This window comes from Branchiostoma belcheri, unplaced genomic scaffold (genome assembly GCF_001625305.1).
Source record: "Branchiostoma belcheri isolate BF01 breed outbred unplaced genomic scaffold, Haploidv18h27 scaffold13, whole genome shotgun sequence".
In the NCBI taxonomy this organism is placed as follows: Eukaryota; Metazoa; Chordata; class Leptocardii; order Amphioxiformes; family Branchiostomatidae; genus Branchiostoma; species Branchiostoma belcheri.
The window spans coordinates 430,297-456,029 of NW_017802713.1; the positions used below are offsets into that span (position 1 = coordinate 430,297).

At 39.7% G+C, this 25,733-nt stretch overlaps 2 protein-coding genes across 2 annotated transcripts; one reads left to right on the forward strand and one right to left on the reverse strand.

Annotated features, from left to right (window-relative positions):
• Positions 1 to 7,272: 7,272 nt before the first annotated feature.
• On the reverse strand, positions 7,273 to 11,422 carry LOC109463966 (ras-related GTP-binding protein A). The gene is made up of 9 exons (XM_019760887.1): positions 11,267 to 11,422; positions 10,577 to 10,676; positions 10,364 to 10,430; positions 9,768 to 9,990; positions 9,209 to 9,304; positions 8,761 to 8,883; positions 8,483 to 8,574; positions 8,211 to 8,326; positions 7,273 to 7,916 (listed from the first exon to the last, which is right to left on the reverse strand). The coding sequence occupies exons 1-9, from the start codon at positions 11,276 to 11,278 to the stop codon at positions 7,825 to 7,827; spliced, it is 921 nt and encodes a 306-aa protein (XP_019616446.1). The 5' UTR covers positions 11,279 to 11,422; the 3' UTR covers positions 7,273 to 7,824.
• A 465-nt stretch (positions 11,423 to 11,887) lies between these two features.
• Positions 11,888 to 25,615, forward strand: LOC109463923. Its single transcript, XM_019760821.1, has 26 exons — positions 11,888 to 11,994; positions 12,768 to 12,944; positions 13,316 to 13,522; positions 13,903 to 14,014; positions 14,385 to 14,580; positions 14,829 to 14,864; positions 15,095 to 15,175; positions 15,355 to 15,471; positions 15,846 to 15,944; positions 16,354 to 16,509; positions 16,843 to 16,926; positions 17,085 to 17,198; positions 17,433 to 17,528; positions 18,018 to 18,214; positions 18,759 to 18,930; positions 19,488 to 19,596; positions 20,281 to 20,361; positions 20,608 to 20,843; positions 21,399 to 21,523; positions 21,656 to 21,746; positions 22,042 to 22,123; positions 22,318 to 22,400; positions 22,822 to 23,413; positions 23,632 to 23,758; positions 24,078 to 24,168; positions 24,621 to 25,615. The coding sequence occupies exons 2-26, from the start codon at positions 12,785 to 12,787 to the stop codon at positions 24,801 to 24,803; spliced, it is 3,627 nt and encodes a 1,208-aa protein (XP_019616380.1). The 5' UTR covers positions 11,888 to 11,994; positions 12,768 to 12,784; the 3' UTR covers positions 24,804 to 25,615.
• The last annotated feature ends 118 nt before the right edge of the window (positions 25,616 to 25,733 follow it).

The window sequence follows — 25,733 nt, forward strand, 5'->3', positions numbered from 1 at the left end:
TCATCTCATCAAGAATCTTTTGTGATAAAAGAGAGAGGATCAGGCTAGTTACTTTGCTACATTCGGAGCGTTTTGCGTCTGAAGGGATCCGTTCACCTTTAGACATCAAGAACTAGTGCCTACCAAAATACATCTACTCGTACCAAAGTAGCACGCACTACGAAATAATTCCCTTTTTCATTTTATTTGTAGAAGTAAGTACTAGTACTGCAAACATATGCTTCTACCACTTGAAGTTCTATTCGTAGCATTTCATATAATAGATCGATGACATTGCAATTGAGCTTAAGTGTCAACTTCCTTTCATAACGCTACTTCCTGCAATGGTATACTCACATAGAAACAAACAACTGACCAAACTGTAATTTCTATATTTTTTCCACCATGTAAGTCATGAACTGAGCATGTAGGACATGTGTGCTCATGGTACTTCACTTGTCAATGAGTAACTCGGCAGCGGTAAGGGTCAGCAGATAAGATAACCCTGGAACAACCGCCCAAAAGATCAAACACACTGATTTAATAGTAAAGTACGTTAGGAAATAGTTATTTGTAATCACTAATAGTGATATAAAACGGCACCTTTTCAAACGTTAGGCCAGTAAGATTTAAAAAATTGCTCTCTTCTCCACTTCTACGTTGATGGCTAACGTTATATGGCTATTTTCGACATATTTGTGTACCATATGTCCGGTACATAGAAACTAATAAACAACAGGCCACATGTACATACTAGTATCAATTCCTATTTATCTTCGCATAGGTCTTTGCAACTGTTCCTGTTTCTGTCGCAAATGGAGCCACTTATGGTCTTGTCCGGTCTGCCTCAAATGGTGAAAAATCCCCCTATATATTCAAAGACAAATTGACTGTGAATTTGGGTTTCCAAAATTGATGTGAGTCGACATCATTAAAAACACAAGCCATTATCTCTGACAAATATCTTAAATCTGATTACCTAACGCAGGTGGCAATTCATTTTCATGAGCTTACGTTTTCAAACTTGGCCTACATGTGGTCCCTGTTTAGCTTGCCGGAAGACAGCGTTTACTTTTAGCCAGTCTTACTCTGTCACGTAGAGCAGCCCCCTCTTGCGAGCACGATCGGTAGCACACCAGTCTCTACAAGGTGCCCGAGACTTTCTGAGATTGTTATGCTACTGTTTTCAAGTAATCTACAAGCAGATCTTTCGTTGGGGGTAAGATAGTATCGGTGGGGAAATGGATACTGTCTGGCAAATGGATACAGACTGGCCAATGTGATACTGTCTTACCCCCACCACAAGATATGCTTGGAGATTAGTTTCCAATGACTCTTCAAGCATCTCCACAGCAAAGTGATATGAACCATCTATTTGTCTTGCTAGTGCCAAGCGTAGCCAACAAACGGCTTATTGGTTCGTGAAGGTCGGCAAGAAATGTGTAGACACAAGAAAACTGTTACATGTACTCAAGAAACTGCATGGATAGATTTCAAAAACTTTCAGGTGTTTCAAGTCACGAAAACTAGTGGATGCTACTTGAAACGTCTGACAGTTGACAGTTTTCAAAATCTATCCATGCGGTTGCTTGAGTAACTGTTTCCGTGTTAGTTTGTATCTGATTAACCGCTTCAACGGAGGTCCTCTGACAGATTTCTCCGATAAATTTTGGACCTCCACTCGGTTACAAATGTAGTCCCTTTATTGCTTGTGGGAAATTTTAGTCGAATGTGATTCAAGATGTTATGTAGTCTTTACGTTGACCCAGATTTCTCTAACAGTAACAGGTCAATAAAAATTATATAAACAAGCCATGTGCCGTTACACGTGCTCTTTCATAAGTAAAACCAATCATTCACCAACGAATGAAAAAACATCCGAAGGCCAACAATTTACTTCTGGGAAATTGACCCAGAATTCGCTAACATGTTCCAGTAGTAACAAACAAGCGCATGTGCCGTTACATGTGTTCTTTCATAACCACGCATTCACCAACGAATAAAAAAAAGGCCAACCATTTACTTCTAGGACATTTTAATTTTGCAATAGACAATTTGTCGTGCCGCGTGATCATTTTCTTTGACGTCACGATAAGACGAGACTCCTCATTCTGCCGTCACGATTGTGAAGAGAGGCAGTGTATCAGTCTGGCTTGGCTTTTTCTTACAAGGTAAGGTACTTTAGGTAACAAGTTTTAAATATCAATCCGCAATAACAACGTATGGCAAGCGAGAGAGAACTGTATGTGGAATATGTTAAAAAGGGAAATAATGATAATGCAAACGATTGAAAACGAAGGATGTGTTTAAAAAGTAAGTTTCTACACTGAGTTTCTAGTGCAGAAGAACCGTTGCCTAAGCTGGATATCTTGTGTTGGATTTTGTTTGAATGTACGTTGGCGTTGAAGTTTTATCAATTTTATTGGAGCATTCATATATAGTGCGTAATACATTTTTTTAGTTCGGATGTGTTCTCTTTGATCGAGGAGTAAATTGTACACAGTGAATCAACCGTTGCATGCAGTTGCAATTTCAAAGTGTGCAAATTTTATTCTGCATTCCAATCATTGAATTTAAAGCTACACAGCTTAGCAGCTACACAACTAACATATATAGTCCTTGTTGATAAGGAAATAAATATTCTGCAAACAAACTGCATATTTCCTTTTCTTGTTTGTGCCCATTTACACTTTCCTGAATTATGTATTTATGTCACTAGACAATTAACTGCTCGTTTCGTAACTGTGCCGTCGCAGGGAGTGCCACGTGTACACAACAGCGACACACGTGTGGGGAAATCCTGTGTTTTAAGGTTCTAGTAAGTGCTTAATTTTTCCCTTTCTATAAAGAAGCTTTCTTCCATCAACACATTGATTTTTATCTCAAATCTAACAACGCATGAACAGTAAAACTTGCCTAAAATGCTTTACTTTAATTTAATTTAGAAATTAAAACAAATATAATATATAACGTTAATGCAACTTTGCGAAGAGTAACGTGTGATCCTTTGTTTCTCGATTGGAAAATACTTCGTTGAAATTTTCGGGCTGACATTATTTCTTTTTCACAGTCTACGCCTAAGATCAACGCAAGTGTGCTAACGGAGACGGCCTACCGCGTGGTTTGGTTTGTAGTCCACGACCAGTCGGGACTGGACCGTTTTTTCCACCGACCCGGTCCATATACTAGTAGTCGTGGTGAAAACTAATTATCACCTTCCATTTAATTACACTAGCCAACAGAGACAACCACTGCATGTCTATATATCAATGCATACTCGCTCACGTGCACTGCCACTTTTTCATTGATTGAAAGTAATAAAATCAGTACCCTGTAGAGTGTAGTGATAGTAACCTTTTTCCTTTTTCATACCAAACGCCTTTTCAGACCTTCTGGAATTTATTTTCTCAAACTACGTACACTGACTTTACCATTCGAAGTGAACATAGGTACAAAACTGAAGACTTTTGTGTACAGAAATTAGATTTAAAGTTACAGTACAACATATTCTATCATAAACTACCTTAGCCTGTCTATCGTCTATTTAGCCTGCCAATAATTCCAGCATGGGCCAAAACATTCACTCCCGACTTCTGAGATCGCCTAGATTGATGGTAGTGATGTTGGTTTTGATTCTTGCCCCTGTAAACATAGCAGAGAATTCGGATACACCTGACGAACAGATTCAGTCAGAACTGCGGCTGCTAAACTGCGAAACGAAGGGTTTACATAGCCTCGTCATGGTATCGTGTGACGATAAAGCTTTGACGAGTGTTCCCACACCATTGCCGCTAAAATCGCTCTTCGAGTTGGCGCTTCCGAACAACGCGCTGACAGCCTTTCCGTGCATGGCCCTGCCCTATCTGAACAGGCTGAAGCTGAGTAATAACAAAATCGCCTATTTTCCGTGGAAATGCCTAAAGCACATCCCGAATTTGGCGCATCTAGACTTGTCGCATAACCAAATTTCTTGCGTCAACCTCTTTCAGGCCTACGTGCCTCTTTTGCGAAAGATCGACCTCTCTCACAACAGCCTGACGTCTCTGTCTCTGTGTGATCTCGGCTTTGGCAAGTCAAATGTGGTACAATACGACGCCGTGTTAGGAGGAAACCCCTTCCATTGCGACTGTAGAATAGCCTGGATTATCGATATAGCCAGACTGACGGAAGCGTGTCGATATGCTGCATCACAGACTTGTGAAAACCTCTACGAGAGGAATTCTCTCGCAGTTCACATGTACAAAGACCCGTCTTTGTTCCTCTGCAGTTCGCCTTCCTACCACAAGGGGGCAGGGCTGTTTACAATCGATATCTCGAGGTGCTTATTTATGGATGAGACAGGACGAACCGTTGTAAATACGGATACTTGTTCTCCAGAGCGTTCCTGTCCCAATGAAAGTCCAGACCCTCTTGTCTCAAACGCCCTCACTACGTCCTTGTTGCCAATCAAAACACTACAGGCTGAAATGTATAACGTATCCCAAAAAATGACAGATGCTCAAAACGGTACAATGGCCCTCAGTCAGGTGGCTTCTTCAACTGTGAGGTTTGAACTAACCGAGGAGGTTGAAAAGATGTCTCTTTTCAATTTCAACCTCATTGAGCAAACTTCAGGAAAGACGTACAGTGAGCACACTGTGTCTGTGACAGAAATGTCAGAAACCATTGGTACTGATGAACCACCTCCAAAATCCAGCATCCTGACAGCACCAGGGTGGGCCCTGACTGTTCTAATTGTTGGAGCGATAGTTGTGTTCTGTGGCACACTCTTAGCTGTGTACGCAGCAGTTTTTAAGAATAAAATGGGCAGAAATGTCTCACACGACAACGTTAACAACACGGCTACGGGCCAAGCTGTGAACAACATTAGTGCTCTCGATTCTCAAGTAGAAATCAATGATGCTTATGGTCACGAAAATTCTCGTGATGTTTCGAAACGAGAGGCCGATTCTAACGGCATATATGAAACTATCCCTGACGATGATAAATCTGAAGCATATGCCATGTCGCCGTACGTTTTTGACGTACCGCAGTACGGTATTGTGGACATGCAAACGAATGGTAAGGTCAGTGGTAAGAGAACAGAAGGCACGGGCAGTCATGATGTTAAGGACTGTGAACATATCTATGGCAATGGAGGAGTACTGTAGACTTACAGATAATGTGACCAAATAGGTCTAAAAATCTAGATGTGACATCTTACGTTTTCGACGTACCGCAGTACGGTATTGTGGACAAAAAGTCAGTGGTAAGAAAACAGAAGGCATGGACTGTGAACATATCTATGGCAACGGAGAAGTACTGTAAACTTAAAGATGATGTGAAAGAGCCTTAGGAATCTTGGATGGAAAATATGGTTCTTATAGTAATAATGACTAAACTAACCACTTTATCCAAGGTGGCTAGCCAATTTCTTTTTGTTGGCACTTTATTTTCGACACAACAGGTCTCTTCTGTTCTCACAGTTTGAAGCCAACCTACATGTACGTGTATGGCACTGACAAAAAGCAATGGATGTTACCTGAAACATCCGACTGTTTTCAGAATGTATTCAGTTGCTTATATTAAGAGTTACTGTTAGTAAGTCTGTTACTTTGTCACTTTTGTCACTCTTTGATTAGCAAGGAATGAAGTATCATGGAAATGTTTTGACACTTGAATACAATGGGGGGTATACTTGTGTAGTGTGATAGACTTCTTTCACTTTATTATCTAAAATTAAGTATGAATAGTCATTTTAAGATCGATATGAAGTACAATTATGACTGATAAGATTAAGAATGAAGTTAGAAATAAGTGCAACATTAAGATTAGGACTTTTCTAGGAGTCAGGTACTGTGACGACATGCATATTCACATGTATAAGTTATTAATATTACCTTTCAGACAGGCATGTGTGTTGTGGATACAGAAATACATGTAGATGCACTTCTGTCAGACAATCTGTTACTAACAGTAAAATCATCTTTAACTTCATTTCTTTGTCTTTATTCCACATTTTGTGTAAACATGACCGAATCAAAGATACAAAGATACATATGTATATTACTAAGGTATACAATGCACTTAATGGTGTATACTTCAGGTTTCTTGTGTTTAAAATAGATGCTAAGTCATAATAAGTATAACAAACAGTGACAAACCTTTATAATAGCCTCTTTCAAATTTTGCAGTCCTAGTGTTTTGTGTAGCAAAAAGTTTGCAAACCTCTTGAAAATCAAAGCGTTTTATTAGGTTATATCCTACATACACGTATCTGTCATAACAGTTATTACATATACTGTATCATAGCTGCCCTCAACATTGTCCACTTTTTCCCTAAACAATCTTGACAGCAACTGTATAATTCTTTTTTATATGAATGAAACTAAATCACAAAAAGCAAAGCCATTTATTATGATTATGGTGATTTCATAATATGGATAATCATAAATACATAAGTGCCCCAACGCATTTTCTCCTGGATTTAAAAATTCCAGAATAATGCTAGTTATCAGTAGTACAATTCCACGTTTGTCCAGTATTTTAGAGTTTCAATGTCAAGCGATTCAATGTTGAACTTAACCTTTTCCCTGCTGCCTAACCCGGTCACCAACACAAATACAGGTACCTTAGCCAGATAAGGGTTAAGTCACTTTCAGAACCTTCCTGTAAATTTAATACAAACATTTTTTATCAGTCCTATTTCTCGTGTATAAAAAGTCAAAGCTATCAGTTTCTTTTTCTACAGATTACTGGCCCAATAAGGCATAATGCTGAATAACATCATGGAAATGGAAAATAAATGTTAACCTATAAAGCAGCATTTGTGATCACAATCATACGAAAAGTTTTTCCCCTTAACCCTCAGACCCATAGCACTGAAGTACAACTGCACACATGTACAATCTTGGGAAATTACAGGCTAAACATGGTAATGCATTACCAATACATACATGTACATGTAAGACATTGTACAAATGTAATAAGGAAAATCAAAAACATAGGTCAACTGACAGCAAAGCGTTTTTTCTTGAACATTGTGCAATAATGTACAGCCACATGTAGCTACAATAGTCTTTGTACAAGATAACAAGCTTTGCATTGGTCAACATAAGACATTAGAGATGTAAACAAAAAAGTCAACAGGACTCTAAATTTAGATAGAATTATATAAAGGAACATGATTTCTCATAATCACAGTCCTAGAGAGTTTGGTAACTACCTAATAAATGGCATTGTTCATGTTTTCATGGCCAGACATTAAGAGAGAAAAGATTTTAGATTTTCACACAATCCCCCTGCCTATAGCTAGCCCTTCATATAGAATGTCTCCGCCCCTGAGGCATTGCCAAAAAGTAATGTAATTTTGAATGGGTGATATGGTTATATGTGTGTTGAGAGTATACATACTATACAATAGGTTTATTATTGTGATTCCTGCTCTTTTTTTACGGTGCTTTTATGTTCCCAGTCACTTCTGTACCGTGAACTTATCATTACCTTTATCAAATCATTTGTCTTTTGCCCCCTTCCCTCCCACCACTGTGAAGATTTAAGTTCTGCGAACATGTCCATTTTTCTCAGACCATGAAATTTTGCTACCATTAAGACAGAGTGAATTACAGTGGCCTGATGCCCACTTGTGTGGCTGAACCACTAATATAAATGGCTACAACTGACACAGAGGTAGAAACACAGGGCAAGTTATGTACAGGTTCAATGTCGTTGATTCTACCTCACACTGTATGGTGGAAAACCTTTGTGTACACCAGATGTTGTACACTTCAAGTCTTGTTTACTTGGATACAGAATATTGTTGTTTTATTGTTGTTGTTGTTAGTTGTTGTAGTCATTGTCACCCCATCACTTGAGTAGCATCTGAGCGTTGTTGTACCCCTCCAGCTTTTCAAAATGCTTCCTCGCATTCTTGATGTTTATCAACATGGCAGCTGAGGCTGTAGGATAACAGACATAGTGGCTTAATGTTTTGAAACATAATAACCAGAAATTGTATCTAAAGTATCATTCTTTGGTACAAAAAATGTATACATATATATGGTCAGACAGGAGTCTAAGTCCCTCCTGCTATAAAATTGCAACATTATGTGACCCAACGCTAATTTAGTAGTTACCATACTGACAGACGTCTGGTTCAGGTCATTGGCCTTATTGGTTTGGAGAAGAAGAGGAAACAGAGCAAAAACAATACGTTTTCCTTCAGTAAACATAGAAATAGAGAATATACTCACGTATGCTTGTGTCAGACATGATGACCATGACATAGGTGTTGGATGTGAAGATATCGATGAAGGCTGCGAATGCAGAGTTACGAACCTCCATACTCTGGAAGGACGCTGCCAACTTGCTGTGGATTTAACAAGGAAAAATTATAAGCATTGTTTTTCACCAGCACAGTAAGACTACATGTGACTAAACATGATTCTAGTGGGCATAATACAAAGTATGCTTCTTCATTTTAGTACGTTTTGTTGCAGGACTGCTTGAAGCTGAAATTTTTTACCTGCAACTCAGCTTGAACTGCTTGATGATGTTGGAGATCTTCTCAAACCTGTGGACATCTCTGTGTGGCTTCCTCTGACAGTGGGAGATTACCTGCAATGGGAGAAAATTACATTACAGTACATTCTATACCTGAATTTACAGATTTTACCAGAATTTCAGCGGTATCTTCCGATTTCAAGACACTTAGTCTTGTACTTGTTTCTTGTATTCCCTTGTTGCTCCATTCTCTGTAGATAGTTTTACAATAGGTAGAAATAGCTATAACTAAGTACTGACCAGGAATGTAGCCCTCTCAAACAGCAACACTTCGTCTGCATCAATGACTTCTGCAAAGTTCCTCAGGTTGGTCTCCAGTTGTTCTACATTAGGGATCAGCTGGTACACAATACTGGACCACGCCTGCAATGGACAGGGGTCAACAATGGTCAAGATACATATGTGTGTAAGTAAGTAATACTCATCTGAACTGTAAGCAGTTCAAGTTCTCTTTTATACCCTTATATCCTACAATACCGCAAGTCTAAAGGACATAAATCATATAACACAGTATCTCAGGATATTTCAAAATTCATGGCAGATTACAAAATTCTATTGAAACTTTCTACATATTTCAACAAATCGTTAACGGATGTTAACAATTAAACTTGGAAATCAGAAGAGGAAAAAGAGAAGGAAATGGCTTAAAAAAAGGTCTCTAGTTAAAAATGTACAAACGTAGCTGTACCTTATATAGTGTCTCATCCCATATAGACGTTCTGAAGCATGTGCAGTCCAGTGGTTTAGACAGGCGTCTCAAGTCTTCCTCTCTTTCTCTGAAGATCTAAAGACATGAAAGAAGATGTTTTAAAGACCTTTTCTTCAAGAATGTGTTAATACACAGTGCTTATACATGAAGTACTATTTCGTTTCAATGAAGAACTAAATCTCTTCTGTCATCAGCAGGAAAATTCTGTCAAAATGACAGACCCTGGAATAAAACCCTGCGTTGGATGACCTAGAAGGATAATCAAAAGAATTACTGCCAACCAAGCCTGCTTGACCAACCTAACTGCCCCTTGGCATGTGTCGGACAATACAAGAGCCCAAAGTCTGTCTTAGCCTAGATTACAAAGTAATTTCCAAGCAGATCATACGGTGGCAAGGTAGTCTCCATTATGGCCAGAGGAGTGTCTATTAGCCACAGATACTGTCTAGCTAATGGATACTACCTGGCCAATTTGATACTGTCTTTTGTGGCCACCGAAAGATCTGGTTGGGGATTTAAAACAAAGAAAATCCCTCACCAACTCCCTCTGGTCCTCCTGTACCAGGTCCATCTTGTGGACCAGACAGAAGATCTTGGCATCGGGGGAGTTCTGGAGGATGGCCTCCAGACAGGACTGGTAGTAGTGCATGTCCTTCTCCAGCTCTCGACTCTCCACATCAAACACGTAGATCAGCACCTCCACGTTACGGAAGATGTTGTCTCTCTGACTCGCAAAGTAGTTCTCCATAAACGCTTCCTGACTGGGGGGAAAGAACGTAAACATTTACCTTCCATAGCAGGCTCTGCAGCGAGTATTTGTTACCTCCGCATCTGCAAACAGAAGTTATGTTTTGAATTGTGCACTAGCCAGGTTTATGTGTGTGTATGTGTTTGTAAGTGTTTGGTTGCTCAAGCATTGCAGAAGGAAGGAATCAGAAGGATGATTTGATATTCATCAGTTTCAGTGAATATGGTTGCATAGACGATAAGGGGCATTACTTCATAGAATCATTTCAACAGCTCCAACATACTTATGAGAACCCCTGACAATGCCGGGTGTCTGAAATGTCTGATTTGTAGTTGGCCTTTTTCTATTATCGCTACAGATTTTCTGACAACTCCACACTAACTCACCCTCCACAGTCCCACAGGTTCAGAACCAGGTTGCCCAGGAAGCGAACATGGGAATGTTCAACATCAACTGCAATGGGAAGAAAAAAAAATCCATTAGAAATCTCAGGCAAAACAGCTAACATGTGAATTACACAATGACAATCTTTGCAACACAGGGCCTTAACACTAGAAATAAATGTTACGTCAAAAGTTAGGATATACAAATGAACATACTTGTAGCCCCTAATCTCCTGGTGTCCCTGGCAATGTAGTTTGCGAAAATAATGGAGCGCATACTGGTCTTCCCCGACCCACTCTTTCCCATTAACAGGACCTGGGAGAGAAGGTACAAGAAAAGTTAGACAGAGAAAGATACTCAAATCATCCAATGCAATAGCAGTGGTAATTAATTTCTACCTTTACTGGGCCAATTTTTCTGTAGAAGATGATGCAACATTAAGGCAATGATGTACCAACTAATTTGACTACAAAAAGTATTAACAAATGAAAATACATATGGCAAAACCCAACAATGTTGTACATTCCCTTCTAGAGGGTGGTTCACCTACAACCATCATCTCAAAATTATTTTCTGATGCATGAAATTTCGCTTTATAATATAAATTAAATTCTGGCTGGCTACCCTAGTCTGGTGACATTATTAAAACTTCAAAGCAGTGTTGGCCAATATGCTTGATGTCATTTTATCATCGAAAACATGCAAAAATGTTGCTTTTTTTTTTCTTTATGCCCGAGTTTAGGTTTCCCCCAGCTGCCCGCTGTGCTACAGCTGCAGGTGACCTTATCCGAACTTTTGGTCATGAAACCCTGGATATGGGGAGGGGGGCAATGATGTCATCATCCAACACGAGACACGTCTATCACTAAACACTGGGAAATAAAACACAAAAGTGACAACTGTACCTTCTTCTTCATCTTGTCTGTTGTCTCAGTCCTCTGTGCCACCTGGAAAATCTTCTTTCTTCGCTTAGAAAGTCACAGAGGCAAATTTTATCGTCTTCCCCCTTGCTCTGCCACGGTCCTGTGACGTATCATGTGATACGTGGACTGGTCCATTTCTGTTCAAGCAGATGTAGGGAGCAGGATCATTTTTTTAACACGCGTGTTTTGTTACGCTTTGTGCAACATTCTACCAATGGCTGGTTCTTTAGCAGATTTAAAAGTCAAGAAAAACTGTTTATTACTAGTAAGAGGTTCAAAATTGTAGTAAAACACTCGGACAAAAAACTACATCTCCTTTGATCGTTGGGATCAACTGATCAAGTGGTTATACGCAACTCCCCTTAAAAACTGAATGGACTACTCTGTATGCTCTCGTGCTCAGAGTGCTTGCACGTAAAACTGTGTTATTGTCTTAATTTGAGCAGAAATGGAAAGGATAGTGCACATCTTTACAAGGATAACACATAAAATTGAGTAATTAATCCATATGTTTTTGCAACTCTCGGTACATTGATAGTAAATATCTGAAGCAACATTTAAAGGACCTGGGAACGATGTTATGCAAATAAGGTACCGATCGAAGACAGTTCAAATTTTGCCCGCTTGGTGTCGAAACAAAACAACAAGTCGGTAAATGGCATTTAGCATCTATTTTCCAAGGCAAAGTGATCAAAGGAAGCCATTGTAAGGTAGGGAACATTACATAGTCTGCTATTAAGTATCAACAACTCAGCTTCACGTTTGTAAATCAAATTTAAACGCGCAAGTTGGGGAGGGGGGTATACGTGTCAATGTTTTCAATCGTGGATATTTATGTATAACTTGTCACTGCATCTGGCGCTGTGCTAACATCAGGCAAAACGGTAGTCAACATAAAAGAAAGTAGTATGCAACAACGACATCACATGTAAACACTTATAGTTACATAATTTTATCTTAGATTGAAAAAAAATAACTTTAGGAGTCATAACCACTGACAGGGAAATGACCAGACTGACATGGGGGGGAAAAGGCATGGGGGGGAAACGACTAGAAACCTAGCCATGGTAGCTGAGGTGTGTACATAAAAATTATTTTTAAACTGTGCCTGCCATATTATGATGATATTATATACAATTTAAAAAAATTCCAGTGACAAACACATGTAGCTTGCAAAATTTGGAAGCCACACAAAATATGCAAATTAATATTTTTCTTCAAGTTCAAAACCAGCAAAAGCCATTATGCTAATTAGACTAATTAGTAGCCTGCGTACCATCCTGGTTACAACAACAACAACATTTTATAGTTACTTGTAGTTTACGTCCGCTACCACAATTGCTAGACGTAAGGAGTGGACGTAAATAACCAAAGCTAATTGTAATTGTAATTAGTAAAGCAAAACCAAATCTTCAGACATGGTAGCTACCATATAATTATATTATAAATGCCATTTCTTTTTTGTTTGTTTTTGGGTTGATAGATTGATACATTGCTGAGATGGCAGCGTTGTCTGTGGGTGATGATGATGATGACATGATGAGCGGGGTGGGGCCGCTCAGTAGTGTGCCCAGCTCTCCTGCCGCCCCTCGGCACTTCAGCAGCCCCGCACAACAACATCAACAACAACAACATGGGAGAAAACAACAACAACGTGCAGGTACACGTACACCTGTATATCTCATCTGCTTTCTTATGAGTACATGTGTACATTGAGAACTTTATCAATTTTCATCATTTAGAGTAGAATACACATGTAGACTGGTATGTAACTTATTGTAAGCTGGTGTGTTACGCCAAAGGGCGGTTATACTGGCTATTAGATACAGATATAGACTGTACTACAATGATTGGTTTACCCTTCTGAGACAACCTTTTGAGGTTCTCAAGTTCAGATAATTTGCAATTTTCGTCAGAGATCAATACTACTACAGGTATATAATATATACTAATGTATGTACCTAAACTTGGGGCACTAGTATGTTTGTAACTCAAACTACATTTTCTTTGTGTTTACACTTTAATGTACAGCTGACAGCCTAAGCCCGATCACCACAAACACAGACATGAGTCCCAGTCTCACAGTGGTGTCCACTGCGACCAGTCATCAGTCAGCCAGATATCCACATGTGGAGTCATTCCTGTCTACAACTGAGACTCCCTCCACTTTCATCAGAGAGATGGAAGGGGTCAGGAACAGTCTGCAGAATATGCTGAAGTTGGGCCAGGCTATGGCAGGTAAGTTTTAAATATCCATTGTGAAGTTGTAGTGTTTGAGATTGAGAGATTGTGGTTTCTATCCCTGGCATTCCTGGTTAGATATTGCCTTGTAGCATCCCGAGTGTCCTTGGGGAAGACACATTATACAACTTTCCTCACTCACCCAGGTGTAAAATGGGTACCCGACTTCAGTTTAGAGGTAAAAGGTGGTGGAAGGAGAGGGACGGGCTCTGCCATTCAATACCATGTCCTAGACACAGTGGAAACAATCCATTGCTCCTCCCCCCCCCCCCGCTATCGTGCTTACATTTACCTTTTACATGTATCCTGTTGTGTGTAGATTTCCTTGTTGTTGTAGTGTAACATTATTATATTTCCCCATGTGTTTGTGCCCACAGATAGAGACAGTTTTGATCGGGTGGAAGGTCTGGGCCTGCTGACAGCTGACAGACATGACAGGAAGGAGGCAGACGAGTCTTTTGACAGTGCGACAACCACTCAACTCCTAACGTAAGGGAACTGTGTGCTTGTATGTTCAGTTTTCAGCAATTTGCTTTTTTCTGCAGTTAGCGAGTATTGTACAATCAAAAGACTCAAACCTGTACAAGCATCACCTCTACATAAGGACCACCTGGCCAATATGACCACTTTTGGTGGTCTTTTACTAGATAATTTAATTTTGCTAAATTGCTATTCACACAATCATTAAGAATCCTGTCTATACTACAGACCACCTGTTCACATAGACCAGGTTTCATCAGTCCCCTGGTTGGTCTTCCTGGGCAGTTTTGACTGTACACTGTATTTTGAGCTTGAAAAAAAAGTAGCTTTGTACAAACTATTTGATGAACAAGAGGTTAATTTTTCTATCATATTCCAGTGCAAAACCAGTCCTGGTGTCACAAGATGTTTCGCCCGTGTCAGTGGACAGTGGAATGCACACCGCCCGGGGCCAGTGGTCAAGCAGAGTGGACGGGGAACTGGCGTCCGAGCGGCGTAACAGTCGGTCCGAGTCCCTGTATGTGGAGAACCAGATACTACGGGACAGCGTGGAGAGGGAACGTTTCAGACGCAAGGTAAAGTAGATCATCAATACTATTAGAAGGAATAAGACCACATAATATGTTTTTATCCTAAAGGCGCTTTAACCTGTCATTATATTTGATAGTACACACTTGTGATATGTTCCCTACTGCCATAATCGATTTAGTGATACACAAAAAGAAAGAGTTGTTATATTTGAAATTGCTACTAATGTGTTCAGGACTGTTACTAAGTATTGTGTTATGCTTTACCTTCCTACATTTGATTTCCATTTTTTCAGCATTGTGAGCAACAAATCCAAGAGCTCCAGAGTAAGGTAAGGTGCAATTTGATTAAAAAAAAACTTGTATGTACAATGTAGTATTTAATAAGATGCATCAAACCTATTATATAAATGTTTCCAGCTTAAGGTAAATTTCAGGCTAACAATGACTTAGTCACTACATGTATATACTGTACTTTGCAATGTACAAGTACAATATAGTAAGTACTATAAGTGACCAAGGTACAATATATTATCGTTCACTTGACAATTTTTGCCCATAGATTCTGGAACTGCAGCAGCAACTGGCCGTAGCTGTCTCCACTGACAAAAAGAAAGATGTCATGATTGAACAACTTGATAAGGTTTGGCACTCTTCTGTATCAAGTATAGTATAATAGATATATATAATATAAAACACTGAGCAGGTTTGTGTTGCATAAAATTGTATTGTTTCTTGCTTGTGAAGTACCTACATACATGTACACGAGAAGCCTTACAAAATGAGTTGCAGCAACATCAGCTTTGTACTTTTATTTTCCAGACCCTTGCTAAAGTTGTGGAGGGCTGGAAGAAACAGGACACAGAGAAAGCTGAACAGATCAGAAAGCTGAGAGAGGAGAAGTATGCCATAGAGAAGGGACATTCCAGACAACAGGAGGTGATCAGCAATTAGTGAAAAAAATGCATCAAGTTTAACTCAGATATACTATGCTGTACATTGTGTATTAGCATGAAAGTTCATCAGAGTTTGTAAAATGGATTAAGTATGAAAACCTTTTCTCCAACTAAAAGAATTAACGGTATTCACCAGAACTTTTTGACCAAAACTGAAGATGAGAAAACCAAGTGATTCAGTTATATTTCGTACTGTAATTTTTAAAGTCAGAGAACAATTTAAAGTTTCTGATAATAATACTGTTCTTTTTTAGATACACGCCAAATAGCAAGTAACCAGTTTCCTGTAGCACAAAGTTACAGATTGTCCTTGCTAGTTCAAGTATTGGTTGTCCAACTCCTGTCTTTTCCATGTAGGTGTTGATGAACTTTGAGAAGGATCTTGCTCAAGCCGTGGAACAGCTGGCCATAGAGCAGCAGAGGGCCAGCATGGCTGAACAGGAGAAAGTTGCTCAGGTACAGACTTAAGCAATGGGTGGAGAATTATACTTTAGAATGTAGGAAAAAGACACAGATTAAATGTTGCTGTTAAATTTTGAACTACAATTGAACCTGTCTGGGGACGGGGCAAAGTTAAGTGGTCTTCTTGAACAGGTGGCCTTCTTGGGCAGGTCATGATTGCAGCTATGGAGAAAAACACATTTCGAGCCCAGAAAAGGGTGGTTGTTAGATTGAGCCAGGTGGCCGTCTTAAAGAAGTTGCTTGAACAAATTCACATTGACAGTAGTCACAATACTGCGATGTCAGTGTTATGAATGCCACATTTTGCAGTACGAGAAGCAAATGTATTAAAATCTAAACTTGTTAGTGGTAGAAAAGTCAGACCCTACTTTCAGTCATCTAACTTAGTCCCTTTCATTATCAGTTTCAAAAGCAGCAGGAGGAGAAAGCCAAGACCCTGGACCTTCTGCAGGGAGAGAGGGAGAAAGCCATAAGGGTGGAGTCTGAGAGGGACCAGCTACTCCAGCACAGGGAGGAACTACAGAGGGAAGTGGACAACTTTAAACACATGCTGGAAATGGTATGGAGTCAATCATTATAAATTAGTTAGCCTGGTAGCCTAGGTACCATCCTGCTTAGTTTCGTTTTCTCCCACAGTTGCTAGCGAACAACCTTGGCTAAGAGCCTGGTGCTGCCATAGTTTATAAAAACTAAACAACATATGCATGTATCATTAATTTTTGTTTGTTGAAGATTTGCTCATGTTTCTTGTTGATTTTCTCAAAAAAAATGTATGAGACATAATAACAAAAGACATACAGGCAAAATCAACAAAATCACAAGACAGTAAAAACTTGCAAGTCAGAAACTTCCAAAACATCATTTGAATGTAGTTGTATTTTTCTTTCTCCAGGAAAGAAATGCCTTTAGCATTAAAGAGGAAGAACTGCAGAAACAACTGGATGTGCTGACAGAAAAACATCAAGATCAAGAAAAGGTAAAGACCGAAAAAGAAAGCTGAAATTCAATAGACACATTGTACTATAAATGTGTAACTATAATGCAGACATTTTAAAACATAGATATAGATATTAACAGTGACAGATACACCACTGTTCAGAGTTGTGTACCTCAAGGATCCCTACTGTTCCCCAGGCTGCTGTCCATGCTGAGTCTCAGAAGGCCCAGGAACACCAGAAGGCTCTGTCCTCAGCACACAACGAAATCAGCCAGCTGAAAATGGAACTGAACGCAGCTGACAGAGACAAGGTACTACTAGTATACACAGATAAGTTCTTCAAAGGCTGTGGAATATAGTACACACAATGTGTTTTTGGTGTCAAACTGTGCTTGTACTTCTGTGAATAATTTCATCAGTTTGACCGACTATAACTATAAGTAGGTTCTTTATTCAACAACCAGTGAAATTTCACATCTGATGTTTTCGTAAGGGTACCTGCATCCCTGTGTAATTACTGTTTCTGATCTGGTTTGTTCCATCAGGAGAATCTGAAGATGGAGTTGAGTCTCCAGGAGGCAAGGTTTGAAGCCAGTCAGAGTAAACTGGAGTCAGAGTACCAGGCTGAACAGGAGAGGAAGGTAACACTGGATACTGAAAACCTGTGCAACTATTTACTGACAAAGGGTCTGGGAGGATTTGTCAATTTTGTTTCACGTAACATCATGTTAAGCACCAAATGCACAAGGCATCACACCAGAGGTGCTGCAATCCTAGGGGAGGTCTGGGGGCATGATCCCTCAGGAAAATATTGAAAAGATACAACTGTTGATAATTTTTATTCCTTTACTATGTGTCCCCACAGAAATGGAAACCAGCTTTGCTACCAATACAAAGTATTAACCTCCAAGCAGATTCCTTTGGGGGCAAGGCATGATCAAATTGATACCCAGTTGCCACGGAGGCTAATGGTAACTGGTCCCATTTGATCGCGCCTTGCACCCAAAGGAATCTGCTTGGAGGTTACTTGGAGATTAGAAAAGTACAGACCCTCACCACAGCTTCTCCACCAAGCAAAACTGAACACATACCCTTCTGACAAAGGCAATAAATCTAAAATGTTATTCCAGATGAGCCAGCAGCTAGCGGAGGCCCATGATCAGCTGACACAGACGGAGGAGAAGCTGAGAGAGCAGCACAGACGACAGATCCAGGAGGTGGCAGACAGACACAGGCAGGACCTGGACAAACACATGAGACAGTTTCACCAGGAGCTGGAACAGAAGGACAACAAACTCAGGGAGACATGTCAGGACTACGACGACAGGTAGAAAGAAAGTTCATCTATGTGAAACTTTGTAAGGAACACAACTCTAAACTGTAATTCTTCCAACTCATAAAGATGTGGAATAGATATTTTTTGTTTTGTGTGGTTCATTGATTTAAATTTTAATTTGTAATGAGTCACATTCACAGAGTCAGACAATGACTTTGTATGCGTAGTGTGTGTAGTCCAGTGGTTAGTGACCTTGTCACATGATACTTGACACAACTTTCCTCACTCTACAAATTGGGAGTTTTAATCCTGCTTGTCTATTCACCCAAAATGCATGCTACCCAAAATGCATGCCACCCAAAATGCATGCTACCCAAAATGCATGCTTCCCAAAATGAATTGCAACACAATGTAACCCAACACTAGTTTCCATGGTGACAGATGTCTGGTTCAGGTCATTGACCTTATTTGTTTGGAGAAGAAGAGGAAGAAGAAACAGAGCAAAAACAATATGTTTTCCTTGTGCAAAGGTAAACATAATAATACTTTTTGTGTGACTATTAGTAACTGTTATGTCGGGCCTGTGTTTTACCAGGATCTCAGAGTTCAGAGAGAAGATGTCTACCCTGAGCCGTGAGAATGAGAAACTGGAGAGCCAGAGAAACGCCATGAAGACCAGACTCCAGGCTCTGATCCAGTCCCACGTGAAGGAGGCCATGCTACTGCTGTCTGATGTCACGTCAGATGTGCTGGCCACCTCTGCTGAGGTCTGTATTCTGCATAGCTGGTTTAACCATCCCTCAACATAATGCAACAACTTTGCAGGCATGCAGTGCAACAGTAACTGGTTATATTACAGTTAAGTTAACGACCAGTCACACCCAACCTTTTTACTGGTTTAAGGCCACAGTGACCACACCAATTTAATTTGTTGATTCTTGGATTCGCCTCTTCATTAAAAATATGAATCAACTCAAAAATGCCCTCAACAGTTGAGGAAAGTCATTTTCTTCCTAGTCGTTACAGTTTTTCCATCTATCAATGCAGTGGTTTGATTAAAGTTCAAAATTCATTGTGTAAATATTAACCCAGCCTTTTGTGTTAACTCCATAGCTCCTATCGTAGCATTTGGGGCTATAATAGGATGCCTAGACCTGTTTCTAGTTGGGTTTTTTTTCGCCCTGTCACTTCATTTTTTTCTGAAAAAATCCGAGAACGAACAAATTAAATTGGTCTGGCCTGATGTAACTATTATTGGTGTAAGATGAAATACAATTGATGTGTCAGAGGGTGAGAAGTTAGTTCTTGCTCTGTGTTGTTGCAGCCTCCAGTCAGCAGTACATTTCGACTTGGTGCACAGAGTGGGAATAATACAACAGCAACAACAAGATCAGCACTAGGTCTCAGCCTGGGACCTTCCATGTTCTCTGTCAGTGGACCTCACAACTTACCGGACACCACAGCAAACAGTGCTCCATGGAGTACACAGGTATAGACACAGCTCCTTCAGATAGATAATAGACAAAACTTACAGACAAGCAAAAAACTATTCTTTTAACTTCCCAAAACCCACAAATTTTAGAAAAAGTGGGAAGTCAAACCCTTCAGACATAGTTTTAGACATACCAATAGTTTTAGACAATTAGATTTCATTATGTACATTTTAAAGCTATTTTATACTCTGTTTCCAAGTTCTTTTATGTCTGTAACTTGCAATTAGCCTTCGGGCATGGATTTGCAATAAAGTTCTGATAATCTGTTTTAATGAAACAAAACAACGTATGGCCAAACCAGTTTTATTTCTTGAATTTTTGCTGGAAATTAATGGTCCGTGTTTCTAAACTCAGGGCACTGCAAAATTGTGTGCTGGAAGAATGATTTTTGTTGCATGTGTGTTGTTCAATAACTAAGTGTTTATATCGAGCACAAATATACATGTTAACCATATAAATTATAATACTATATCGGGTAACTGTTGAATAGAATCAGGAAATTTTAAGTCATTGATGTCATATGATAAGCACTATAAGAGTTTTTTGTCCAGGTTGCAAGTTATTATTATGAACTTTTATATTTTTTCATGTAGAATTATTCAGAAACACTGGCAGGGAGAAGAGATGGCATGGAGGCTCCTGGGAACTTTAAAAAACATGATGACAATCAGAAGCTCAGCTTTTCAACCCTCCTAAAATCTGTTGGTAGGTATTTCATTTCTGGAATATATTCTAACAAGTATTAACCCTAAACACAGTGGGTTACACATTTGTCTTAAAAGTTTGTTTTTGTTTTTACCAAAGTACATGTAACAGTATTTTACCAAAGCAATAGTTACTCAAGCGTCTAGATAGTTTTTGAAATTTGCTTGAGTACCTACTACTTTCAAGTTGGTATAATCTTATTACCTGGACGTCTAATCTTCAACAACATTTTTTGTTTTCTTTCAGGTGCTGAAAGATTAGCTGTTCAAGATCAGGAAAAACCTGAACCGTTTGCTGCACAGACTATGGACAGTATAACACAAGAGGACAGACAGGCCACAACAAAGGCGCACGGGGATATCATTAAACAGGGGGAGAGACAGACCACGGCAGAGGTGCACAGACACACCACTGCACCAGGGGAGAGACACACCACTGCACCAGGGGAGGGGCAGGCCAATGATACAGCTCTGTACACCCAGGTTAGTGTAAGAAATACCTGTCTGCAGTCTGCATTTGCAGAGACATTTTCAATTTTGCTGAATAAAAGTAAGCAACCTGCAATTTTGCAGACTAAAAAAAATCAGGCTAGGGGTTCAATGAAGCTTTTGTGTTAACTACTGACTCTATAATGTACGATGTACAAGTAATTTTGCATAACCTCCATAGCATGACAAAAAATGGGGGTTTTGGGGGTCTTCATGGTCTTTGGGAGCTTTTATGTGCTATTTTCTGATTGCATATAGACAACATAGCCAGCCTGGTTGAATTACTTCCATTTATCAGAAAACAGCCGAAGACCACAAAACCCCCAGTTCTATAAGCCTGCTATGGAGGCTAAATTTTGCATGTGTTTTTCAAATTACCTGTAAAATGTTTGCAACATGCAATTTTGTATATGCCAATTTTTTTTGTTTAGATTCATACTTTTATGTGTGTATGTGCAGAAAGTATTTCTGCATTGCAGAACAAAATTTTGATATTCAGTCTGCAATATTGTAGAACACTGAAAAAAAAAGGATTTCTACCACACCCAGGTGGAGACAGGACCTGACACACATGTCACCTGGAGCCCAGAGTCAGCCACTGGTGCTGAGACTGTCGGCTACACTGAGCAGGACATTGATGACGGGGCCAGCATCTTGTCAACTGAACCTACAAGGTTAGCTGTGCAGATAGTACTCAACTTGATCAAGAAAAAAGACCACAAGTGGTTCTGTTCTATACGGTCTTCATTCATCATTTCATGCTAACAAATGCATGTTTTTAATGCTACTGTTTCCCTATGTTCCAGACGAATGGTGGAGAGTCAGTATGAACCACTGCTGGAAAAGTTCAACCACCACGAGACCAAACAGTCTGAACTGCAACACTACGTGGAACTGGTCAGTTACATACTGCTTTGACTTATGATATTCATACTTATCAAGCCATCTAGCTAACGTGTACATATACACTGTTCTCACCCAGAGCTTTTGACCAGTCTCTCTGGTCTTCCTTAGTAGACTGACCCAGTGAGACTTTTCATGTGTTGACGTCACACTTCAGAGAAGCCACATTACAATAAGTCTCACTGGGTCAGTCTGCTGAGAAATACCAGAGTGACTGGTCAAAAGCTCTAGGTGAGAACATTTACCTTTGTGTTGGAAATAATGTCTGCATTTGTGTCCCTCTATCCAGCTGTTACAGCAGTCACCAGGAGGATATGTCGACATGTTTCCCAGTCAGGAAAGGCCCGTACAGGAACATGGACATCCAACAGGTCAGATCAGGACAGTTCTGATAATAGTCTTTCATTACTAAGTAATTGAATGTTTTTCAAACTTGGAAAAGCCTTTTAATTCTACAAGGTTTGCATATCTTGTTGAGGAAATAGCATCTCAGAAATTAGAGAATTATTTATTCTTCTTAATGTTTTCATATTTCTGTGCTGAATGTTCGTATTTGTCCATACAGATATGCAGACAGGACCGTCCAGTTTGGCCTTCCTCCCACCAGAGACTGTAGACTCCCCTCCCACATCTGCCAGGACTCAACAGGTGACTCAACAATGTTGGAAGTTTTACTCTCCAAAACACTATTTTTCATTCAATAAAGGGCTCGAGTTTGAGATGTCTTCATCTTGATTTTACAAAAGTTCTGTGGAACTGTTGATGACCCAATAAACTTGTTATGAAGTTTTGATTTTGTCCGTTGAACGTTTTGTGTATGACCCAAGCCATAAAATTCCACCCAATGATAGAAGGTGCTGAAGAGAACCTTGCTACAGCCGTTTTTACCTAATGAAGAATTAGACATTAAATCGGATAAAGAGAGAGAGAGAGAGAGAAGACATTTATTCTACACATGGACTTTGTTTTCTACTTGCTCCTATCATCTATTTTATAGTTTTACCCCGGTATGGTGAAATCCATAATCTGAAATGATAGAATGCACCACAATTTTGAATTTGCTTTTCAGGTTGATGTCCAGGCAGTTGTTCCAAGTTCCCTCCAGTTCACCAACCGGTACATTCCCCAGCAGCCTGTACCAGGCCCTGCAGACAGCCTTGTTCACAGCGTACCAGACAAAGACAGCCTAGATCCCCAGCCACCACAGCAGGCTCCTACCCTCAACACCCGTCCACCCCTCAGTGCCGAATGGCTGGCAGAACTCCGGACACAACAGCCAAGCTCCCAGCCTAACAACCGTCCTATACAGAGAGATACACATGCAGAAACCGACACACACTCGAGTACCGGCAGTCAAAATTTTATTTCTAGAAACGTCCCTGTCCCTGCTATAAAAAGCAGGCTCCCATCGACACAGATTGGCCCTAGAGTCTCTCACAGCTACCCTCCAATGATGGCCAGTAGTCCCAAAGTGTCTGTGCCAGTGTCCAACAGCCGTAGAGGAACGCCCAGTAAGGATAGACATGTAGGACTGAGTGCGGTGACCAGGGTCCTGCCTACAGAGAGAGTGGAGGGGCACCAGGCACCTGTCATTCAGAGAACAAAGGTTCCTGCAGGCATGACACAGCAGGCAGGGGGAAAGAACCCACTTGGACCATCAGGTAAAATTATTGTTTGTTTGTTTGTTTGTCTGAGCTATTGTTTATTCAAAGTATTACATAGTTTAAAACAAGGATGTGTAGTAAGTTCCTCTGTTCTGTCAGTAGTCTTACCTTTGCTTAGTTTTCAATTACTGATTGTGTGTAAAAATGTTTTTGTTTGCATGATGACATTTTGTATGAATCATGATGTATGATTGTACAAATTTGGTTCCCTGCAGAAACTGTACCCCTCCAACAGCCGGCTTGGCCCACTGACCCTGCCGTAGTACAGGAGCTGCTGAACATGTACGCCAACAGGACTGGTCAGGGATATCTGACCGCTAACACAAGTGGACATCATGTCAGGTAGGTACATCATGTTTTCAAAAAAGTCTTGTGAATAGGGAGGTGCCCATCTCTGGTTCAATAGCCTGAGTTGTTCAATCATTACAGCTGGGGGCTAGTACACTGGTAGTGGTATGTGTTTAACTACTGTACCCTAGTGCTAAAGCAGAGTTACCAGTTTTAAAGTGAAGGTACCAAATTAGATACAGCAAAATGTTCTGTATGTCTACAGGCCTTACTGTATTTTAAATCCATAGGGAGATAATATCACACATTATGTATAACACTATAACACTTGATGATTGTTTAGAACACAATTGTTGCATATCTTCCCTTGCAGTTTTGCTGCTCCGTCACAAACCTCTGATCTATCCTCATCAAGAGGTCCTGCCAGGGTGAAGCGCAGTTTGAGTGCCAGTTTTTCTCAAGGGGTAAGTCAAGGTATACTAGGTATATAATAGGATTAGGAGCAGTGTGAGAGGACTAGAAATAGGCCTTGAAGAAACTATACATCTGAGTGTAGGATCTTTAAACTTATGGCTGTATGTCTTTCATAGCAATAGTGATAAATACTGGTAACTAAATGCTGCTATGTAATTGCTTCTTGTCTCAGAACACAATCTTCTTGTGTCCTATAATCATACATTATATCCTGAAAACTTTTGCGGTAGTTTAGTTTTTGCAGTGACTTTGCCACCACAAAGTCATTACACTGCAAATGTATGACTTTTGTACTAAAGAATTGTTTTTCCGCGAACTTAAAACGCCCCAAAAAAGCACCTTTTCTCTCTTACCAGGAAAAATAAGCACAGCAAAAGTACATACTAGTATATAAGTCAGTTTACAGTAATATGTAACACATGTATCTTCCTATCTCCAACAGGAACCCAGTCAACTTGATGTAGAGAACAAAGACGGCAGAGCACAGTCTACCAGCAAAGTCCCTCCCAGAACCACCAGGACTGGGAAGACTCAGGTAGTCAAACCCACACAGACAAAGAAGCCGGAGAGGAAGGTAGCAGCCGGACATAAAGGAGACAAGAAGTCAGCTTCAGCTTGGAGATGAGGCTGCTGGGAATAATCAATTTTATTTTTTTATCACCTTTGGGCCTTGGAATATTTTCCATATTTTTTATCTGATTATTGAAGATAAATACTTGGAAAACAGTTTTGATGGAAGGAAAAACCTGTGATAAAGTTTCGGCCAAAACGGTTCTGAGGAAAACTGATGAGTTAATCCATAGATATTGAAAAGCAGGTTACACCTAACTACTCAATCATACATATTTATGCTTGAAAGTAAGTGTTTTTAAGGCCTCCAAGTGTGAATCTGTATGCTCACATCTTGCTTATCCGAATTTGTAAATGCTGTATCAACAACTTCTCATGGCTTTGTTTAATTAAAAAGAAAACAGATGTTTAAGATTATGGTTGTATTATGTTATCAAGGAAGCAGAAAGATAAACAATAGAGTGACAATGTATTTGTCGTGCAAATATTAGCTTAGAGTTGGTCAAGTTCTGAACTGTGAAACAGATTTTTAGTGGAGAGTCTTTGTGATTTTTTTAAAAGCTTGTTTCTACTATTGATAATCGTAAAGTTGTAACCACAATATGCTTGAAGCATTTTTTTAAATCTAAGATTGTCCATAGTATGTCCTTTTTTTCATTTGTAGTTATTAATGATTTTACCGGTATTTACTAGAAGTACAGTGTTTTGGTTTACTTTAATACATGCATGGCATGTATAATGTTTGTATATATCAAAACCAGTCTATAATTTGCCATATGTAGCTATTGTACTATGCCATATCTTAGCCAGGCACTGTTTTGTATGTTTATAACACTATCTTACAGCCATTAAAAAGATTGAATACTAGTCGTCATTGTCGACGATGTCATTGGCCAACTTTTGTCTCGATTTAGTCCAATCAACGGCCGAGCCCAGATATATCATGTGACCGATCTCCGCCAATGAGAACACCGTAAATTGTAGT

What these genes read in the sequence shown, in the direction of transcription:
- LOC109463966 (XM_019760887.1), bottom strand. An exon ending in AACCTGTGGGACTGTGGAGG is followed by an intron (nt 9,991 to 10,363) that starts GTGAGTTAGTGT and finishes CTTTCCCCCCAG; the next exon opens with TCAGGAAGCGTTTATGGAGA. An exon ending in TTGAGAGGGCTACATTCCTG is followed by an intron (nt 8,575 to 8,760) that starts GTCAGTACTTAG and finishes CTCCCATTGCAG; the next exon opens with GTAATCTCCCACTGTCAGAG.
- LOC109463923 (XM_019760821.1), top strand. Translation starts at nt 12,785, where the DNA reads ATGGCAGCGTTGTCTGTGGGTGATGATGATGATGACATGATGAGCGGG. An exon ending in AACATCAAGATCAAGAAAAG is followed by an intron (nt 16,927 to 17,084) that starts GTAAAGACCGAA and finishes ACTGTTCCCCAG; the next exon opens with GCTGCTGTCCATGCTGAGTC. An exon ending in AACCCTCCTAAAATCTGTTG is followed by an intron (nt 20,362 to 20,607) that starts GTAGGTATTTCA and finishes GTTTTCTTTCAG; the next exon opens with GTGCTGAAAGATTAGCTGTT.